This window comes from Zootoca vivipara, chromosome 15 (genome assembly GCF_965207765.1).
Source record: "Zootoca vivipara chromosome 15, rZooViv2.hap1.1, whole genome shotgun sequence".
Lineage (NCBI taxonomy): Eukaryota > Metazoa > Chordata > Lepidosauria > Squamata > Lacertidae > Zootoca > Zootoca vivipara.
The window spans coordinates 3,532,020-3,551,815 of NC_142598.1; the positions used below are offsets into that span (position 1 = coordinate 3,532,020).

General features: G+C 49.4%; 1 protein-coding gene across 3 annotated transcripts in view; it reads left to right on the forward strand.

Annotated features, from left to right (window-relative positions):
* L1CAM (L1 cell adhesion molecule) overlaps positions 1 to 18,792 on the forward strand; it is a 106,407-nt gene extending 87,615 nt beyond the window's left edge. Inside the window, exons 24-27 of one of the 3 annotated variants that reach the window (XM_060268696.2) lie at positions 3,384 to 3,548; positions 6,851 to 6,982; positions 8,973 to 9,045; positions 16,808 to 18,792. In XM_060268696.2, coding sequence (XP_060124679.2) covers positions 3,384 to 3,548; positions 6,851 to 6,982; positions 8,973 to 9,045; positions 16,808 to 17,036 — 599 coding nt within the window. In that variant the 3' untranslated portion in view covers positions 17,037 to 18,792. The remainder of the gene's footprint in view (positions 1 to 3,383; positions 3,549 to 6,850; positions 6,983 to 8,972; positions 9,046 to 16,807) is intronic. The other 2 variants (XM_088658320.1, XM_088658321.1) reach the window with 2 other exon arrangements.
* The last annotated feature ends 1,004 nt before the right edge of the window (positions 18,793 to 19,796 follow it).

Consider the following 19,796-nt stretch of genomic DNA (forward strand, 5'->3'; position numbering starts at 1 on the left):
CATGCTGAGCCCCCTTGCAACCCGAAGGGCATCACCAGATATTCAAAAGAGCCCAGAGGCGTGAACATCGTGGTTTTCCATTCATCGCCTTCTCGGATCCTGATCAAGTTGTACGCCCCCCTCAGGTCTAGCTTGGTGAAAATCTTGCCCCTGCGTGCCGCTGTCAGGAGATCATCCACTCTGGGCATGGGGAAAGCCACTGGCTCTGTCACTGAATTCAGCCGTCTAAAATCCACCACCAGGCGGCGCTGTTGCGTGTCTTTCTTGTCCACCCAGAAGACCGGGCTGCCCCCTGCTGCCTTGCTTTCTCTGATGAACCCCCGCTTGAGGTTCTTGTCGATGAAAGCGCGCAGATCCTCCAGTTCCTGGTCTGACATGGCGTACAGCTTGGCTGGGGGTATAGTTGCCCCTGGCACCAGGTTGATCTGGCAGTCAAAAGGCCTGTGCGGGGGTAGGTGGTCGGACTCCGCTTCGCTGAAGACCTCCTGCAGGTCCCAGTACGGCTTGGGTATCGCCTCACCCCCTTTGACGTGCATGGTGGCCACCGTGGCTATCGGAGGCCCCTCCCCTGGTTGGCGCTGCATGCAATGTTCCAGGCAAAAGTCCGATCCAAAAGTGATGCATCTCTGGTGCCAACTGATGGAGGGGTCGTGGCGCGCCAGCCAGCTCATGCCCAAGACGATGGGGGGGTCTGAGATGGTGGTGACGTTGAATGCCAGTGTCTCTGAGTGCCTTCCCACCGTCATTCTCATGGGGGGGGGGTTTGATGAGTGATGGCCCCTCCCAGCAGCTCTCTGCCGTCAATGGTTGCCACGTGCAGAGGAAAATCCAGCTGCAGAAGCTGGATCTGGTGCTCTTCTGCAAAGTTTCTCGAGAAGAAGTTCGCTGACGCCCCACTGTCAATTAAGGCGAGGACTGTCAGGGGATAGCCATTTGGGAGCGTTAGCGTGACTTCTAAAACCACTCCTGCTCTGGGAGGGGTGGGCTGGCTCTGCTCCTCTCTGTGCGGGTGGGTGGGCTGGGGCTGTTGTCTGCTGACTGTGCCTGGCTGCTGCCCCTTGTCTCCTGCAGCCAGGCTTTCCCGTTTCCCTGCTGTGGTGCTGCGTCAGTGGGGGAGGGCACAACCGTTCCCGCCTTTCCTTGCCACTCCCTGCGATGTGGGCAGTCTCTGACGAGATGCTGGGGGGAGTTGCAGAGAAAGCAATTCCCACCCCTTCCCTCCTTGCGTCTTGGCGCCGCTGGGGTTTGAAAAGCCCCCGCGCGCGCGCTATCAATCTGCATGGGTTCCTGGTCCTGACTGGCCCCAGGCGTGGCTTGAAAGGGTTGTTGGGGGAGTGGCTTCTCCTGCGACCGTGGGAACCAAGCCCGCTTTGCGCGCGTTGCTTGCTTGTCGCTCCACCGGGATTCCTGTCTCACCCCCACCGCCAGAGCCGCTTTGCTCAGCTGATCCATATTACTGGGCTTTGGACCTCTCGAGAGCTCATCCTTCACCTCCTCATGCAACCCCAAGTAGAACGCCGCTTGCATTGGGGGTGACTCTAGTTCCCACCCCAATCTGTGCACCAGCATGGTGAATTTCGCCCAATACGCGCGAACTGTCATATTTCCTTGGCGTAAATTATGAAGTTCCTCCTTAGTCTGGTCCATATGACTATCGGACGAATACATCGTTTTCAAACCTTCTAGAAATAGTTTGACATTCTTCATGCAAGGATTCTTTGTTGCGATTAACGGTCTTAGCCACTCCCTGGCTGCCCCGGTAAGGTGCTCCACAATAAACGCTACCCTGTGCTCATCATCAGGGAACTCATCGTGGTGCAGCTCAAGAGCATACACAATCTCAGTCTCAAAGCCCTGATATTCCTTCGGGTCTCCATTGAACTTGCTTACTAGCGTCCCGGCTCTCCTTCCTGGCAGCACTTGGACTTGGGGTGCCCCTCCCGCCTTGTTTTTCTCTGCATCCAGCTTGTTTTGGAGGTCTACCGCCACCGCCCTTAATTCCTGCTCTCTTTCCTGTAGCGCTCTCACCTGTTCCGCAAGTTGTAGCCGGTCGTCCTGGACCTTCTTAGTCTCTTCTTTAGCTGCCTTCAATTCCCCCTGCGCCTGCAGCGACAGCTGCTGCAGTTCTTGCTGGGCTTGCTCCGCGATCTGCCGCCATCTCTCCGCCTCTGACACGCTCATCCCGGCAACTCCAAAGTAGCCCAAAAAGGATTAGGAGGTTGCTGTCACAGTGGCCGGAGCGGACTACTTCAGAGTAACGACGCTACGCAGCTCTGCATTTTATTCTTTTATTGGTGCTGCGTATTTACAGTGCTGAAGTCATTGCTATTTACACGGAGTGATGTGGTCAGTCGGTTTCAGAACCTCCTAATGGCTTTTGGCGCGTCTTTCTCCAACACAAAAGCTTTGGCAGCCCCATCCTCTTTCCCCTCCTCTTTCTGCGTAATTCCGGAGTTGGGGGGATGGGTCTCCCGCCCTTATTCGCCCCTTCCTGTCCCACCTGGGACCCTGGCTCCTCTACCTTGCCTGAGCCTCGGACACGACTTCCTGCTTCCCCACTGGAATCGGAACTCTCTCTGCTTTCCCCTGTGCTCGGGGATTGGCTTGAACTCAGGAGGGGAGGGACTTCGCGATATCCCCTGTCCCTCACACATAGTTATACTGTATACACTTTTTAAGGAGAGGAAAGGAAGTATACAAATCAGCCTGTGCTCTTAGCGTCTGCTGGGCAGCATCAGCAGGCCAGGTTCTAGCTCAGGCATAGGCAAACTTGGCCCTCCAGATGTTTTGGGACTACAACTCCCATCATCCCTGACCACTGGTCCTTTTAGCTAGGGATGATGGGAGTTGTAGTCCCAAAACATCTGGAGGGCTGAGTTTGCCTATGCCTGTTCTAGCTAGAGATGGGGGAGAAGTCCAATTAAGCTGCATTTAAAGGAAAATCTCCTGAATTCGCACTGTCCGAAAAACACTGCACAAACCAAAACACAACCACCCTTGGAAATTCACACTTCACTGAAAATTGCAAGGAAGCACTCCAGCCAAGTAATATGTATAAGAGGTTTATTGTCGAGGTGTATGCAATGCATATATTAGTGAAAATAACATACAAAAATGCATTCCATTAGGAAAAGTGTAAATATTAGGGAAAACATGCAAAAAATGTGTATATTCGGCAATATTGCTTATAAAATGTTTACAGTAAACCACTGGTGAATCTTACAAGCATTTAAAAAAAATAAAACAAGCAATTATGTAGAAACATGGAGAACTGAACTTAAGCCCTTACTTCTTCTAACCCAGATTCAGGTGAAAGGGTGTGGCTACTGCGGGGACTGAATGCACATTCTGGTTCCCCCCATCTCTCCCTGTTTTCTACGCAGATAAAGAATCGTGGCGCACTGTAGGGGATGCCAGCTCCAGCCAGGGCTCCTTCAGCATCTCAGACTTGCAGCCAGGCAAGCAATATCGGGTCCGGCTTGTGAAAGCACACCGTACGGGGGAGGATCAAACCATCTGGGAGACAGAGGTTGAAACTAGTGGCGTTGGTAAGTGGTATTTCGGACCAAGGGATTGCATTGCTAAGAACAGCGGTTCTTTTACTGGTCTTGCAATAGCAAGACCAAGAGGCGAGGAAGGCTACCAAAGAGATTTATTGCAGTTTGGTTACTACAAAGAAAAAGATGGATTAAGGCAGAGCAAGGGATCCTGTGCCCCTTCAGTCACCAGGAACCATACTTGATGGGTGAAGTGAGAATCGAAGGCTGTCACAGGGGGAGCAGGAAGGGGCCTACTCTGAATCATGCCGGGTGGGTGCAGAACTCAGAAGATCTCAGAGGGTGGCCCCTCCATTTCCTCCCTAGGGGTGGGAGGAGACCAGCCTTGCCAGCTATTTGCTGAGAGGCCGCTGCAGAGGCAGCATGGTGGGGAGCTACTGAGGAGGAGGCAGATCTGGCCTTCAGTGAGCATTGCTGCAGCTATCACTGCCACTGCAGCAGTGAGCAATGCGTTCCTTGGAGGCTGGATCTGCTGCCCTGGGTGGGCCAGCCTTGTTCATTGGAGGTTTTTAAGCAGAAGTTGGATGGCCATCTCTCAGGGATGCTTTAGTTGTGATTCCTGCATTGCAGGGGGTTGCACTAGCTGACCCTCATGGTCCCTTTCAACTCTACAGTTCTATGATTCTATGACGTAGCTGCCTTAGAGGAGAGAGCAACTTTAGCCTGTCTTTTAAAAGGGAAGGATCTTCCTCCACTGGCTGTTTTTTAATGGAGAAAAAACCACATTAGGATCAGACCTGTTATGTTCACACTGAAGGGCTCTTCTCCAGTCTTCATTAAACTGTTCCTGAATATGATGTTACAGAAGCTTGTGTGTGTGTGTGTGGAGTCAACTCACAGCTAGTGCTTCACAATCTATCAATTATATTTTCAAAGACTTTGATTTTATTGCCCTCTTGCATTTACCTTTTGAGCATTGCCTCCCTCCTGGTTTCTCAGGCTTTTTATTAGGCGTTGTAATGTATTATTTATGGTTGTCCCTATTAAATGTGACATCTTTAAAGTGGAGAAAGGGCCTTCTGTGATCTGACGAAAGTGTCAGATTCATACTCGTGGAGACTTGGGAATTTTCATGCTGAAAAGAGCTGGTTGTGTCTCTATGCTTGGGAAAAGATGGGGAAGGTGGAGATTTGATTGCTGTCTTGAAATATTTTTAAAGCCACAGCAAAGAAGATAAGAGAGTCATTGTTCCCTCTTGCCATGTAGACAAAGGGACAAGAGGCTGCTGGTTTATATGGCAGGAGAGTGAATTTTAGGAAGACAATTCTACTTTTGAGAGCAATGGCTATATTTAGATTTGTACTGACTTAGATCAGGGGAGCTTTTTGGGGGGCAGTAGGAGATTTTATAAGAGAAATCTTGATTATTTGTTATTATATTGCTTGCTTTCTGCTCCCTGTTCCCCAAGCTATTGGGAATGGAATAAACAGATGCATTCACCTGGTGCTTGCTTAAACATCTTGGTATGTGTGTTGGTGAAAACCATTCTGTTCTCTCAAGCTGTTAGCTAATGTGTGAGCACCCCATGTTTGGGGTGTCTGAGTAGATCCATGGATGCAGGGAATGGCTGTAGCTCAATGGTAGACACACACTTTGTACATGGAGGGTTCCAGTTTCAATTCCTCGTAAACCAGAGGGGGCTGAATAAAGACCCCTCTGCAGAGCTACCGTCAGTCAACTTAGAGTAGTGGCGAGGATTCTGTGGCTCTCAAGATGTTGTTGAACTCCAGGTCACATCAGCCCCACCCACCATGCCCAACAGTCACTGGAGGGGGCTCCAGCCAAGGTCTACAACAGGGGTCCCCCAAACTAAGGCCTGGGGGCTCGGATGCAGCCCAATCGCCTTCTAAATCCGGCCCGCAGATGGTCCGGGAATCAGCATGTTTTTACATGAGTAGAATGTGTCCTTTTATTTAAAATGCATCTCTGGGTTATTTGTGGGGCCTGTCTGGTGTTTTTACATGAGTAGAATGTATCATTTTATTTAAAATGCATCTCTGGGTTAATTGTGGGGCATAGGAATTCGTTCATATTTTTTAAAAAAATATAGTATGGCCCCCCACAAGGTCTGAGGGACAGTAGACCGGCCCCCTGCTGAAAAAGTTTGCTGACCCCTGGTCTACAAGTTCCCCAAACCTGGCATTGACAGCACTGAATGGACTAATCCCCTGACTCCATATAAGGCAGCTTCCTACGCATCTTTTAATTGCCTGTGTGTGGAGGGTTGCAGGCAGCCTCTTGAGCCATTAGCTGATTTATCTCAATATGAGGCTGCAAAGGCCCTTCTGCTCATATAGAGATGGTGCTTGGTTAGAGAGGACTCCTGGCTGCTGTTCTAACCATGCTGCCACACATGGGCGGAGAGCCCTTCCCAACCAGCTGGTCACACATCTCTACAGTGTCGTCCACTCATGATACTGCTGAGAACATTGCAGAAAAGTGGTGTTTCTCTTTTGAGAGAAACTAGTAACCCAGCGCACTGTTAGGTGCAAATGGCTCCAGCATTTCTGAGGAGGTATTCCAGCAGGAGCCAATGAACCCTTAACCCCAGAAGCGTGGAGCAGATTTTGTACATTTTTGGATGTAGAGGGGGTCTGTGCCTGTGTTTGTGTGTGTTCAATAAGACAAGCTCTTCCATTTAAGACCCAGCATAATATGGGTGGCATTTCCTAGAACAGGCATCCCCAAACTTCGGCCCTCCAGATGTTTTGGACTACAATTCCCATCTCCCCCAACCACTGGTCCTGTTAGCTAGGGATCATGGGAGTTGTAGGCCAAAACATCTGGAGGGCCGCAGTTTGGGGAAGCCTAGAATGATCTGCTCCATGTACAAACGGAATGTACTTTCCTATACGCTGCTGCATGAAGATGGGTCTAGTAATCCTCCGATCTGAAAACACACACACACACACACACACACACACACACACACACACAATTAGCTGGTGTGTGTGTGTGTGTGTGAGAGAGAGAGAGAGAGAGAGAGAGAGAGAGAGAGAGAGTATTTGAACCCAGGTTGTGCAGGGGTATATGCTAAGAACCTAGGGCTTCTTTTGGAGTTAGTGCGGCTCTGCCAAGATAACAGTAAGTTGTTCTCTCTGCAGCCTGATCTTGACATGCATACTTGGTGGATTTCCACCATCACGGGGAAATTGCACATTCTGGTCAGATGTTTTTGGGAGGAACGTCTCTCAGGAGTCAGAATTTTGATATGGGCAAAGCATCAAAGCATTGAATATAACAGGTTGGCCCCAGCCCGGCACGACTTAATTTCCTCTCTGTGCTCTCTGCAGTTGCTGAGGATTTCCAGAAGAGCTTTGCTGCGGAAGGTTGGTTCATCGGCTTTGTCAGCGCCATCGTTCTCCTCATCCTGGTTCTGGTGCTTCTCTGCTTCATCAAGCGCAGCAAGGGCGGCAAGTACTCGGGTGAGGTGCCCCCAGCCCCACCCTAGCACCTCGCAGCAGACCCCCGTGGGCCACCCCCCAGGCTGTTATCACTTTTCAGTTACATAACACTTTTAGTGTGCCTGGTGGCGTTCGTCCTCACAACACTCCTGTGAGGTAGGTTGTTATCGTTCCCGTTTTACAGACAAGGATGCTGAGCTTGAGAGATGGGGGAGTTGGAGTTCATGGAGGGAAGGCCGTAGTTGAGCTAGGAGTTGAACTCATGCAATCCAAGTTCAAGTCCCTTATTTGACCCACTAGGCTGGGTAAGTCCAAAACAGGGAGGGAAAACATGACACCCTCCAGATGTTGCTGGACTCCATCGGCCCCAGCTGGCATTGCCAATGGTCAGAGATTATGGGTGTTGCAGACCAGTAACATCTTGAGAGCCAGAGGTTCCCCATCTGTGCATTACATACTGGAGAGACAGATTTTAGGTTAGGACACGGATGTGTTACCAGCATAAACTGTTTTTATGGTAACTGCTTCCCTTAAGGTAGCCTGGGAATTGCACTTTCATGTTCTCAGCACGCTCTCATATCTGCAGCTCCCAGGGCTCCTTGCAGAGAAGCCAAAACAGTTGAGGCTTTTGAAAACTAGCATTACCTTTGTGTTGTTCATATGCTCTTATTACTATTTTGCTGTCCCCTGAGCAGGTGTGTGTGGGGGGGGGTCACAGGCTCAGGGGCCGAATGCAGCTCTCCGGGCTTCTCTACCTGCCCCTTGGAATTCTCCCCAGCCACCCTCTTGCACCCCTCACTGACCCTGCTTTGCACTCTCTCCTTGTGTGCTCTGGTCTGACCGGAATGTGCTCTTGAACTCTCATAATGCCACTTACATGCCTGGATGGAGGCTAGAGAGGGGTGTGTGAGTGTGTGCACAAACTAGGCACTACTGTAGAAAGGTAAATCTTTCATTGTTGCTCTGCCCATGGTTTCCTCTTGCCCTCAGCCTGAAGTGGGTTCTCTCACCTGCCCTTGGGTGTTGGAAGCCCCAGGCGGGGGGAAACTAAACAGTTACTCTAGCACAGGCATCCCCAAACTTCGGCCCTCCAGATGTTTTGGACTACAATTCCCATCATCCCTGAGCACTGGTCCTGTTAGCTAGGGATCATGGGAGTTGTAGGCCAAAACATCTGGAGGGCCGCAGTTTGGGGATGCCTGCTCTAGCAGGAGCCAACACAATGATTCCTGCCAGTGCAATGGGATTCCCCCTCCCACCACATGCCCCTCCCAGATAGCATCGGGGGGGGGGTGTTGAGAGAACCCTGGGAACAGTGCGTGGGGGAGGGAGAGGGGAGACGGTTTCATCTGGCAGACTGAAATGCTTGGGCTGATGGAACATTTGTAAGAACACTACGTTGAATAATTTCCTCAAATAACTTCCCACCCCCACCCCCCCCAAAAAAATTAAAAGTAGCACATTGTTATCTAGAGTTGCTTCCACTCTCATCTCTGATCCAAGAGCTTTGGCAGCTTTTCATAATGCTTCAAAGCTTATTTGCCTTGAGATGGCTGTGGGACAAAAGAAATGAATTTATAGAGACCCCTGGACAATAATATTTCCATAATGTACATCTCAATGCCCTGGCGGGGGGGGGGGCGTGTTTTCCATCTCCAGCCCATATGGCTAAGCCCTCATTCAGGTAACCACTCAGCCCCAAGAGCTGTGGGGCAGCTCTCTAACAACTGTCTGTCACAGGTCCCCGCCCCAACCTGCAGTTTTCCTATAGTTCCCATCCCAACACCTCAGTGAGGCAGAGGAGAGGCATCATAGTTTTTCAGAATGAGAGGCAGTGTTGCTCCTCTCCTCTTTTTTTAATAACATCTCCCTGCCTGCTTGGCCACCTCCTGCACTAACCTCACCCACCCCAGTCCCTAATTCCAAACCTCTGCTCTGCTCTGGTTGGTTGGTTAGTCCCCTGCCCACCAAGGCTTTCACCTCATTTGACATGTTTTCTCTTCTCCTCTAGTGAAAGACAAAGAAGACACTCAGGTGGATTCTGAGGCCAGGCCGATGAAGGACGAGACCTTTGGGGAGTACAGGTACAAAAGTGGAGATGCTCAGGAGGGAGGGTGGGATGGGAAAGACATGCAGGGGCAAGGCAGCCACTCTCCATGACCACAAGGTAACAGTTTATCCATGTGGCTTCGATAGGTCTGAACCCCAGGAACTTGAGCGGCCTCTTGTGCCTGGGGAAAGTCTGGAGTTTAGTGGGCTGCACTTGTTTGTGGCCATAGAAACAGACGCTGGGATTTATTTTTTACTATCTTATTTTGCATCCAAGACGGAACAAATTCATGCAGGAAAAGGCCATCCATGGCCACCAATCCTGATGGCCGTGTTGTGCCTTCACTGTTGGAGGCAGTGATGCTTCTGAATGCCAGTTGCTGGAAACTGCAGGAGAAGAGAGAGCTGTTGCGCCCATGGCCTGCTTGCAGGGTTCCCATGGGCATCTGGTTGGCCACTGCGAGAGCAGGATACTGAACTAGATGGGCCCCCTTTGGCCTGATCCAGGAGGGCTCCTCTTCTTAGGCTCTTACTTTATCCTCCCATCCGAGGTGTAAACAAGCCTGGGTGTTTGGATAGGTAGTGCCCCATTCTCAACATGTCAAGATATTTACTGAAGTGAGCCTGCTTCTGTGGCTGCCACCCACCTAGTCTACACCATGACCAGTCCAGCCTGTGCTTGGAATCCCAGGGACCAAACCTTGCGAGATATTAGCAGGGCTGTGTAGTTTTGCAGAAATGTGGAAAAGCAGTAGAATGTGATATTGGCCACAGAATTCAGCTTCCTTAAGAACCTCAAGCTTTCTTTTTTCCTTTTTTTAAAGGAAGCAAGTTTCTAGCCCTTATTGTTGCAAATATATACTTCTGTGGGTTGTGCCTTACTTCAGTGCCCTGAATAGTTCCTTCTCCCTCTCCACGGCTATCAAAAGAAAAATAAACTAAGTAAGATGTCATGCAAATTTGCATAATGTCTACAGGTTGTAGAAATCCCACTTCTATTGGCAGAGGATTTGGATTACCTTCATGTAAATCAATTGCTAGGGTTTTTATTTGGACACCCAGTCTTGAGTATGAGTCCCTGTTCCTTGGTGGCAGGTTCAGGGAGTGACCAAGCAGGATTAGAGCCAGAGGAGAGAGTAAGGGTGACAGTGGTAGCCAGTAAGTGATCTTCTGCAGAGTCTTGTACAAAACACCACCATCTGCCAAATGATGGTTGGTGCTGCCTAGTTAATAAGTAATCCAGTTTAGTAAATGTGAGATGGAGATTCTGATGGGGCTACACAATAGACAAGATCGGGAAGCAGTCAAAGACTGACAGGAAGCAGTGAGGAGAGGGAGGGGGGAGGTCAGCGGAGGAATCAGTTGAGTAGCCTTTCCCAGCCTTGTCAGGGCCGGTGCTAGGGTTTTTGGCGCCCTAGGCGAGGTCACCTTCTGGCGCCCCCCTCCCAGTGTGAATGGCAGGAGGGATGAAAAGTGGCACAGAGCCCATGTTGCTGGCCTGGGCAGCGGACGCTGTCTCCGTGCCACTGCCGGCGCTGCTTCCTTCCTGCTCTCGGCTGCAGCTTCTGGGCCGAGCGGGAGGAAGCGGGAGGAAGCGGCCGAGAGCAGGAAAGAAGCGGTGCCGGCAGCGGCACGGAGACAGGGGCCGCTGCTGCTGTGCGCACCTTCTGGAGGCTGGCCTGGGCAGCGGACGCTGTCTCCGTGCCGCTGCCGGCGCCGCTTCCTTTCTGCTCTCGGCTGCTTCCTGCTCGGCCCAGAGGTGCTCCTGCAGCCAATCAGAAGCTGCGGGCGCCTCTGGGCCGAGCGGGAGGAAGCAGCTGGAAGCGGCCGAGAGCAGGAAAGAAGCGGCGCCGGCAGCGGCACAGAGACAGTGTCTGCCGCCCAGGCCAGCCTCCAGAAGGCGCGCACAGCGACGGCGGCCTCAGAGGAGGATCGCCTCCCGCATCCTCCTCCCCACAGTGCCCCTGTTCACCAGGTGCCCTGGCGCCCCCCAGCCTAGGGATGCCCCTGCAGGCAGTGGCGGGCGGCGGGCAGGCTGGCCAGCGCAGCGCCCCTCAATTTCGGCGCTCTAGGCAGTGGCCTAGTTTGCCTTTATTAGCGCGCCAGCCCTGAGCCTTGTGTCCCCAGAGGTTGTTGGACTGCAACCATCATCATCCTCAGCCAATAATCAGAGATGATGGGGGCTCAACAGCATCTGGAGGGCACTAGGTTGGGGAAGGATGCAATAAAAGGTTGGTGAGGTTTCTTGAAAGGCTTGACTGAAGAAGGGAGTCCCTGGGTAAGTTAGGGGGGGTGAGAGGTCGGCAGAAGTGAGGGGTCATAAATAGGATTCCTGAAGTTTAGCATGCTGTTCACTCCTCTTGGGGCTTGTCCACACTTCCGCTTATCGCATGCCTAGAAAGCATGGGTCCAAGCAGTTTCCCCTTGACTCACACTTTCTGGGCACAAATCTGAGCAGTTATGGCCTTGCCCCACTTTCCCCAGGGAAAACCTGCTCTTTAGCCAGTGTAGGGCTTTGGGCTTTCATCTTTCCACGGCGCCCTGTGCGAGGCCAAAATTTAGCATCCCTCCACCTTCACCTTCCATTCTGCGCATGTCTATGCCATAGTTGCAACACCCTGTGGTGCCCCCTCCCCCCAGTTCAGCACTCAGTGCTGAGGAACTGGTTGTGCTGCCCTAAATCCACCTCTACTTTAGTTCTTAATTGGAACAAACGGAAAACCAGATTGCCATTTGCTACAGTTGAGCTCTGAAGAGCGGTTTTCCCTTGGGGTGGGGGGAAACAGCGGAACAAGAGGAAGTGTGGATAAGCCCTTAGTATATTTACACACACACACACCCCTTTACTGCAGTCCATAGACCCAAAATACAAAGTACAACTTAGCCTTGGTATATGCATTTTTGCCCTTAGTCCCCTGCAGGACACTCTCGAAATATGACGCTGGTTTTCTCTCTTTTCTCCCCCATTTCTTGCTTCATTAATGGAGGTCCCTGGAGAGGTAAGAGGGATATCCCGGGACTGCATATTGCCTGAGGAAGGTGGGGCTGGACAAGGACACTCACCCCCTTGCTTCCGCCCTCTCTTTTTCACAGTCTTTATCAACAAATGACCCTTAAATGCTTTCCTCATCTTTTGCAAATCTAAATGAAAAATAGGTGTCAAGACAGATTACATTTTAAATGCTGTTCTCTTCCACTGTCTGTCTTGCATTAGCATTCCAGTGATAAGTCCTTGAGTTCCAGACTAACAGGCAGTCTTATTAATGTTAGCTTGTGAAAATGGCTTTTAATTTCTTGGTAGATCTCCCCTGAAATGCTACATGCCTGATCTTTCCACCCTGAGGATATATACTGTATGCAGATTATGTGATAAATGTCTGGAATCTTGCAGGGATGAAGGCTTCACAATGCCATAGCATGTTTACTTAGAAGTAAATCCAACTGGACTGGGGGGGGGTATTCCCTGGTAAGCATGCATAGGATTGCAATCTTCACATGTTCAAAAAAAAGCACACATATTGTCTTTGAGTATCTGCAACTGCTCTGGCAGATAGGCCAGTGTTATTTTTCCCAGAGGGAGGTCTGAGGAAATGCTGGTTTACCTAACAAGGGCCAGTGAGTGTGTTGAGGCAAGGCTCAAATGACAGATGCTCTGATTTGTAGTGAATGGACAGTCTTATCCACGCCAACCCATCTAAACCCCATAGAACACAGTGGGCTTAACTACCGAGTAAGCCTGTATAGGATCATGTGGCATGTCTGTGAGCCACTGTAATATCCAGTTCCTGAGGATCATTTGTTTCTGTCCCGTCCCTGTCCCCCTGTTGTTGGGTTGTTTTTTTGCATTCTCCATTAGCTAACTGCAGGCCTTTTTGAACTGTGGTTGTTCTAACTTGATTTAATCTTATCTTCTTATCTTCTTTCCTACTTTAGTTTTATTTATTGTTTTTAGACAGACAGGGATTTGATCATCAAAACAAGAAAACACTCAAGAATATAAAATCACTATTCCGTAATCATCAAAACTGATGACCACATATATTTTCAGCCGCACATTTTTCATTCATTTTTTTCTCTGTTGCCAAGCAACAATTCAACATTTTCCAAATTCAGCCAATAATCCTTTTCAGCTAACAAGCGGCTGAAGTTCCTAGAGCTTTGGACAATGAACACTGACATAGGAAATGCAGCAGATGTTCAACAAGCCCATATGCCCCATCTCAAAGCTCCCCCACCCTCCAGTGTTTTCTATTTTGATAATAAGTGAATATTTATTGTTAGCCACTTTGGGTACAGCTTATAAATAAATTCAGTCAATCAGTTGAAGCATGCAGTATTCTTTCATAATGAACTGCAATGGGCATTCAGTGAAACTACTCTCTCCTAATTATATATTTAGGAAAGAGCAGGTGTGTGCTACTGGAAGAGTGCTGGGCAACGTTCACACAATTCAACATTAACATCTCAGATTGTATAAAAACATTCTTCATTGCATTTGTAAATTTGACTTTTGTTACTGCTGCCGCAGCACTACAAGATTGCTCATGAGAGAAACTGTATGAATGAATGAAATCAAGCATTCCAAGAGGTCCCGTTAGAAATACAATTTAAAGCTTGTTGTTAAAGGCAAAGTCTGGACAACCTGTTACCCATTTTTAGCCAATTATAAACAATGCAACTTTGAACTCCCATTTTACAAAGGGTACTTTGCTTTAATTATTATTTTATTGATGATGTTTTCATGAATTTGGAGAAATGCTTTTAGAGTGTTTGGTAGTCCCTTCTCCCAAAGCCCTTTTATTCAAAATAATTTTTGAACAATGTTGGGATTCTAGATATTGTGCACATGGAAAAAGCGGATCATACCCAAGAATTTAGCTATATCCAAAAGCCTTCAGCCTTTTCATACCCAGGACCCACTTGTAACCCAAACATGCATTTGGAGACCCATTTTTTAATCTTTTACCATATATTTGCATGGTGGTAGTGCTCCTGTTGCGACCCACAAGTTGAAGACCAGTGTCCTAAAGGAAACAGTTGCATGTGGACAAATGCAGTCCATCTCCTATTGAAACCAATGGCAAAACTTGGTTTTAATGAACAGGAACTGCACACAGTTGTACAGGGGGGAGAGGAAGTGTGTGCATGCATGTGTGTGTGTGTATATATATAATGATATCAGGATAAAACTGACCCAAGAGCTCATTGTGAATGATTTGACCTCCTTCTCTCTTATTGTCTTCCTTCCTTGAAGTTCATCAATGCTTAGAATTAGGTAACGATCTCCCCCTTGCCCTCCAGCCCTTGCACTTTTGTCCTGATCTGCTCTCCTGGAGCACCAAAGCAGCATCGTCTCAGCTACCTGCCATCTAGGCCTTGCAGAAGGCGCCTTGGGGTTCCCTGCTTCCTCCCTTCAGGAGCTACTGAATAGATGTGTATTCCTAGTGCTGCAGCCTGCATGCTTTCCTCTTTGCGATGTGCAGTGGGCATGGGCCTTTGTAGCTTTGTCAGAATTGATGATGACAACAGAGATTCACTTTGGTCTCTGACAACTCCCTGCCTCATTAGTTCATGGGCATGTTTTTGCACACTTCTGCAGCCAGGGCTTTGCTCAGCCCCTCTAAGGTTCACTTGACTGAATATGCGTGCTTATTTCTAACAGGTGTCACGCCTGTGGTACAGTTGGACTCCTTTGAACCTGACTTCTCTCTCTGTGCAACAATATGCAATTCTGTACAAGTTCAGAAAAACTGCAGAACTTAGTACTAGCTACATAGTGTCTTGAGAATCTCAACTTCCATTTAAATGGGGTGTGGGTTGGGGAGCATGTTTCTGGGCCTTATGGTCGTGAAGATAGAGCAGCTATCTAGTGAAATCGTCACAGCTCAAAGGAGTACAGTCATACCTCTAGATACGAATGCTGTGTGTTGCGTACAACGCGGGTTACGTACATGCCGAACCCGGAAGTAACAGAACGGGTTACTTCCGGGTTTGGCAATTTGCGCATGTGCAGATGCGCCGAATCTCGCGGCAAGCATGTGCAGATTCGGCGCTTCAGGTTGAGTACTGCTCTGGATGCGTACAGGGCTCTGGAACGGATCCCGTTCGCATCCAGAGGTACCGCTTTACTGACAGGATTTCATGAGATCAGAAAGTGAGGCCTTCAGTGGTCCAGGGTGCTCATTGCCCCTTCCTACAGCAAGCAAAGTCAGAATAAATAATATGAGCTAAAGAAATAGATGCAGATTTGCTTAGTTTGCATGTTGCATACAGGTTGCAGGATCTGGCCTTTCCTGATATGACATTTGGGGTTCCTTGGTGCATTTTTGAAGCACACATAGCCCTATCTCCAGTCCACACCCACACTTTCTTCCCAGTCATGCCATCTCTGGCTCACTTACAGCCCTTGTTTCACAGCCATAAAACAAACACGTCCCACAGGAGAGCACCCAACCTTGGGCTTCCCAATTTGTATTTCCTTTTGCGCTTTCCTTTGTTGTAGGCTCACAACCAGCATTAGGGGCTCTTGGGAGCCCAGGACTTTTATGATGACATTTGTAAGGAGGGCCAACCTAGACACTTACAGGCACCTTAAGCAAATGTTTGCCTGTTGTGTGTGAAAGCAACACCCTCCCCACCTTCCCTCACTGGACTCTGGTGCTTTAAGAAGTACTTGATTTTGGGGATTCTCATCCACTGAGATGGGGCACAATCCACCAAGAGCTTCTCTTACACAAGACCCATTGAAACAAACAGGACTACTTCTCAGTGACTTAAGCCCCAGGGGACAGGTCTGTCTGGCTTCCACTCTGCTGCACGTAAATGACAGCCCAAACCTGTTGCCTAAGGGCTTCTCCATGCTTACCTTTTGCCCTGCTCTTCCCATGCTTTAAAGCTCCATGTCCAAGCGCTCTTTCTTTTACCCCAAAGATTTCCCCATGAAAAACCACTCTTTAAAGTTGAAGCACAACGAAGAGCAGTTCAGCAGTAAAGAGCGGGTTTTTGCGGGGAACTCTCCAGAGGAAAGGTTAAGGGTGGATAAGCCCTAAGATGACTTATTCCTCCTCCTCCTCGTTGTTGTTGTTGTTATTATTATTCCCTGCCCATCTGCCTGGGTTGCCCAGCCACTCTGGGCTGCTTCCAACACATTATAATACTACAGAAAACATCAAACATTAAAAACTTCCTGATACAGGGCTGCCTTCAGATGTCTTCTAAAAGTCAGATAGTTATTTATTCCCTTGGCATCTGGTGGGAAGATGTTCCACAGGGAGGACACCACTACCAAGAAGGGTTCCCTGTAACTTCCCTTCTCACAATGAGGGAACCTTGGAGCTAGACCTCAGTGTCTGGGCTGAATGATGGGGGCAGGGCTACCTGTGTGAATGAGACTCTCAAGCGCTCTGCAGATGCAGCTTCTCTCACAGCCATTCCCACAGTGTGTGAAGCCATATTGGTAATGTGTGGACTGGTCCTCTGGCACACAGTTGTATGCATGCCCTTCACTTCTCCCCACCCCCCAAATATTCAAGTCTTGCAGTTTTGCATGCTGCCTTATAGTGGAGTGGGGAAGCTGTGGCCCTTCAGGTGTTGGGACTCCAACTCCCATCAGCCCCACACAACATAAGAAATGGTCAGGGATGATGGGAGTTGGAGTTCAATGGCACCTAGAGGGCCATGGGTTTCTGCACCCATGATTTGTATGCTTCCCTTTGAGGTCTGCCTTGCCTAGCGGAATGTAGCGCACACCAGTTACCGCTCTTGCCTTTTCTCATCCCTCTCATTTCCTCCCTGCAGTGATAATGAGGAAAAACCCTTCACAAGCAGCCAGCCCTCCCTGAACGGTGAAATCAAGGCCCTGGGAAGCGACGACAGCTTGGCCGACTATGGGGGCAGCGTGGATGTCCAGTTCAATGAGGACGGCTCCTTCATCGGCCAGTACAGCGGTCAAAAGGGCAAAGAAGGAGGGGGAAACGACAGCTCAGGGGCTACGAGCCCCACCAATGTGGTCACTGCCCTGGAATAAAAGAGGGGGCACCTCCCCAAAGGATACCCCCAACCCTGGGGGGAAGAGGATTTCCCTGTGGATTATTGGGTTGAGGACACAGGGATAACCCCCTCCTCACCAAGGGAAAGAAACAAAGAAAGAATAATTGCTCAAGCGGAAGTGGTAATTGGGGGAATTCACCCCTTTGTTTACTAGCTGACCCCCCCACCCCATCAGGGAGGGTTAGAAAATCAGGGGATTCCCATAATTATTCACCCAGCCCTGAGCAAAGTCATATTTCTCTCCTTTCTGCACCCCTCTCCCAAAACCCAGTTATCCTTCAGCCAAATTGGGTGTGTGTGTGTGTGTGTTTGTGGCGGGGAGGGCAGGGCGGTGACAAGCTCAGAGGGGCTTAGTGGGGCTCAGTGTTCAAAATTGCCAAAAGAACGGATGACCCCCTTCCCAATCCTCAGAAATGTTCGTTCTTCATAGGTGTTTAGGAAGCAGGTGCTAACTGGTACTGCAAAGTCCCATCTCCACTCCCCACCCCAAGACATGGGAAGCAGACAGAACAGCTGGTGGAATAATAGGGGCTGGGAGTCCATGGGGATCTTCTGCCTGCCCCTGCGGAAGGAAGGAAGGCTTGTGGGGTAGCTGAAAAGAAAGCTGTGGGAAAGGAATGAGTATCAGTGGGCTGGAAAATTCAAAAGCTGTGGGTCTCTTGATTCTGCTATGCACCCCCTTCTTTTCATGGATTAAGCCAACTGAAGTTTCCTAACATTTGCACCTAGCAGGGGAGGTGTGCCCCAGCTGCACCCCCCAAATCCCACTGCATAGATCTGTCAATCCTTCCCTCCTTGCTTGCTTGATTCCCCAACCCATGCCTTGTTCAGGGGGCAGTTCCCTTTGACCAGTGGGCTTTCAAACTTTCCGTCTTGAGGTTTGTGTGCTGAGGCCTCCTTGCACATCTGCCATGGAGGTCTGCGTTGCCAAGCATTCTGGGACAGGGTCCAGGGTCCACACTAAGCATTGCAGTGGAAGATTGGTGGTCATAAGCAAGGGGTTCTTCAGGAGAAACTTAGCTGCCATGATTCACTGAGGAACCCCCAAATTGGTTTTCAAGAGGCTCCAGGTTACACCCCTGGGAACAAAGTTTGAAACCCATTGCCAGAACTTAGTCCCCTTCTGGTGCTGAATTTCCCACTTAGGGTGTGTGTGTGTGTGTGCGCGCGCGCATCTCTCTTGTTCCTTTTTCTTCCTTTTTGGGTGCCACATTAATTCATGTCCCTCTTTTTTCTGATGACCAAAACCCATGGTTCCTTCCACTGGGCCAAATATCTTACCATTTCACAGACACCCCCCTCCTCTTTCTCTGTTCCCCACTCCCAGCCTCCCCACAAACAATAGAGAAAAGGAAAAAAAAACCAAGAACCTCTGTGCTTCTTGAATGCATCTCACGCAGCTGCCTTGCTACACGTTCTGTCTTTTGAAAGTGGCCTCTTCACCGAATCAACCCCCACCCCACCCCCATCTCCAGCCTCTGTCTGATGTGATTTTTTTTCCTCTTGCTTGTTGGGGATGAAGCAAACCCTTGCTTTTTTTGCATAAAACGTTTTTTAAAATAACAATAAAAAATAATAACAAAAGTACTCTGATGTTTTGAGCAACCCTACGCAAAATAAACCCCATCTTTTCCCTGGTCTGTAAATATTTCAAACCCTTGTGCTCGAGTTTGTTTTAGGTATCTTAGGACTGGTGTTTTGAAGTCTTCTAGTTGGTCTATTTAGGTGGCTTGGAATTTAAAAAACAAAAAAGGGAAAAAAAACATTTGAAAAGTCCCCTTCCTCCTACTCTGTGACGCCTTCCCCCCCCCCCCCCCCGCTCCAAGCCTCCCTGCCCTGTGTATTCTTCTCTTTTGTCAGGTCTGTTGCTATCTACCTTTCTCTCTCGATGGCTTTTTTAATATATATATATATATGTATATATAAACAGAATTATAAAATGGTAAATAAATGCTGAAATTGGAGCTTGCTTGGAGTGATGATGGGGAAATGTGGCTCATGACAGGCCTGTTCTCTTGGGGTCCCTAAAGCCAAACCGGTTTTCCTCTTGCCAATCCAAAGGACACTCTTTACCTCTCTCAGTGACTAAGTTGGCACCATGCTGTGGGAGGGGCCATAGCCCTGTGGTGGGCCACATGCCTTTCATGCCTAAGATCCCAGGTTCACCCTCTGGCATCTCCAATTAAAAAGGGACCTGGGAGCAGGTGATGGGGAAGGACCTTTCCTTGAAAATCTGGGAGCCGCTGCCAGTCAGTGAGTTATAGGGAACTGGAGGCATGTGCCCACAGTGGGCAGAATTAGAGGCAAAAGTGGGCACAACTAACTACAGTACTGCAAATTTTACCTTGGTCCATTAGGCTATTTTCTATACACTCTCACACACCAGCCCTCTCTCTCCTCCAGGCTGCTAAATGAGGCATTATTTGAGTTCAAGGAAGCCTACGAAGGGTAGGAAGCAGAGCTGGTGTGGCCTGTGGGGGGTGGGTGTGCGGCTGAAAAGAGAGAGTCCCGAGGGCCTGTGGGACCACATTTGACCCCAGGCCAGAGGTGTAAATCAACTTCCCCTCATCGGGGGACATCTTGAGCCAGATAAAGTGCAAATGCAGCATTTGACATCATCAGCATGGAGTTTGGGAAGATGCCCCTGTCTGTTTTTCCACTTGGCCAGTTCCAGAAGCTTCCAGCCCGGTTCTTACGGAATGGGTCAACCTATATCTGAGTCATACCTCTTTGTGCT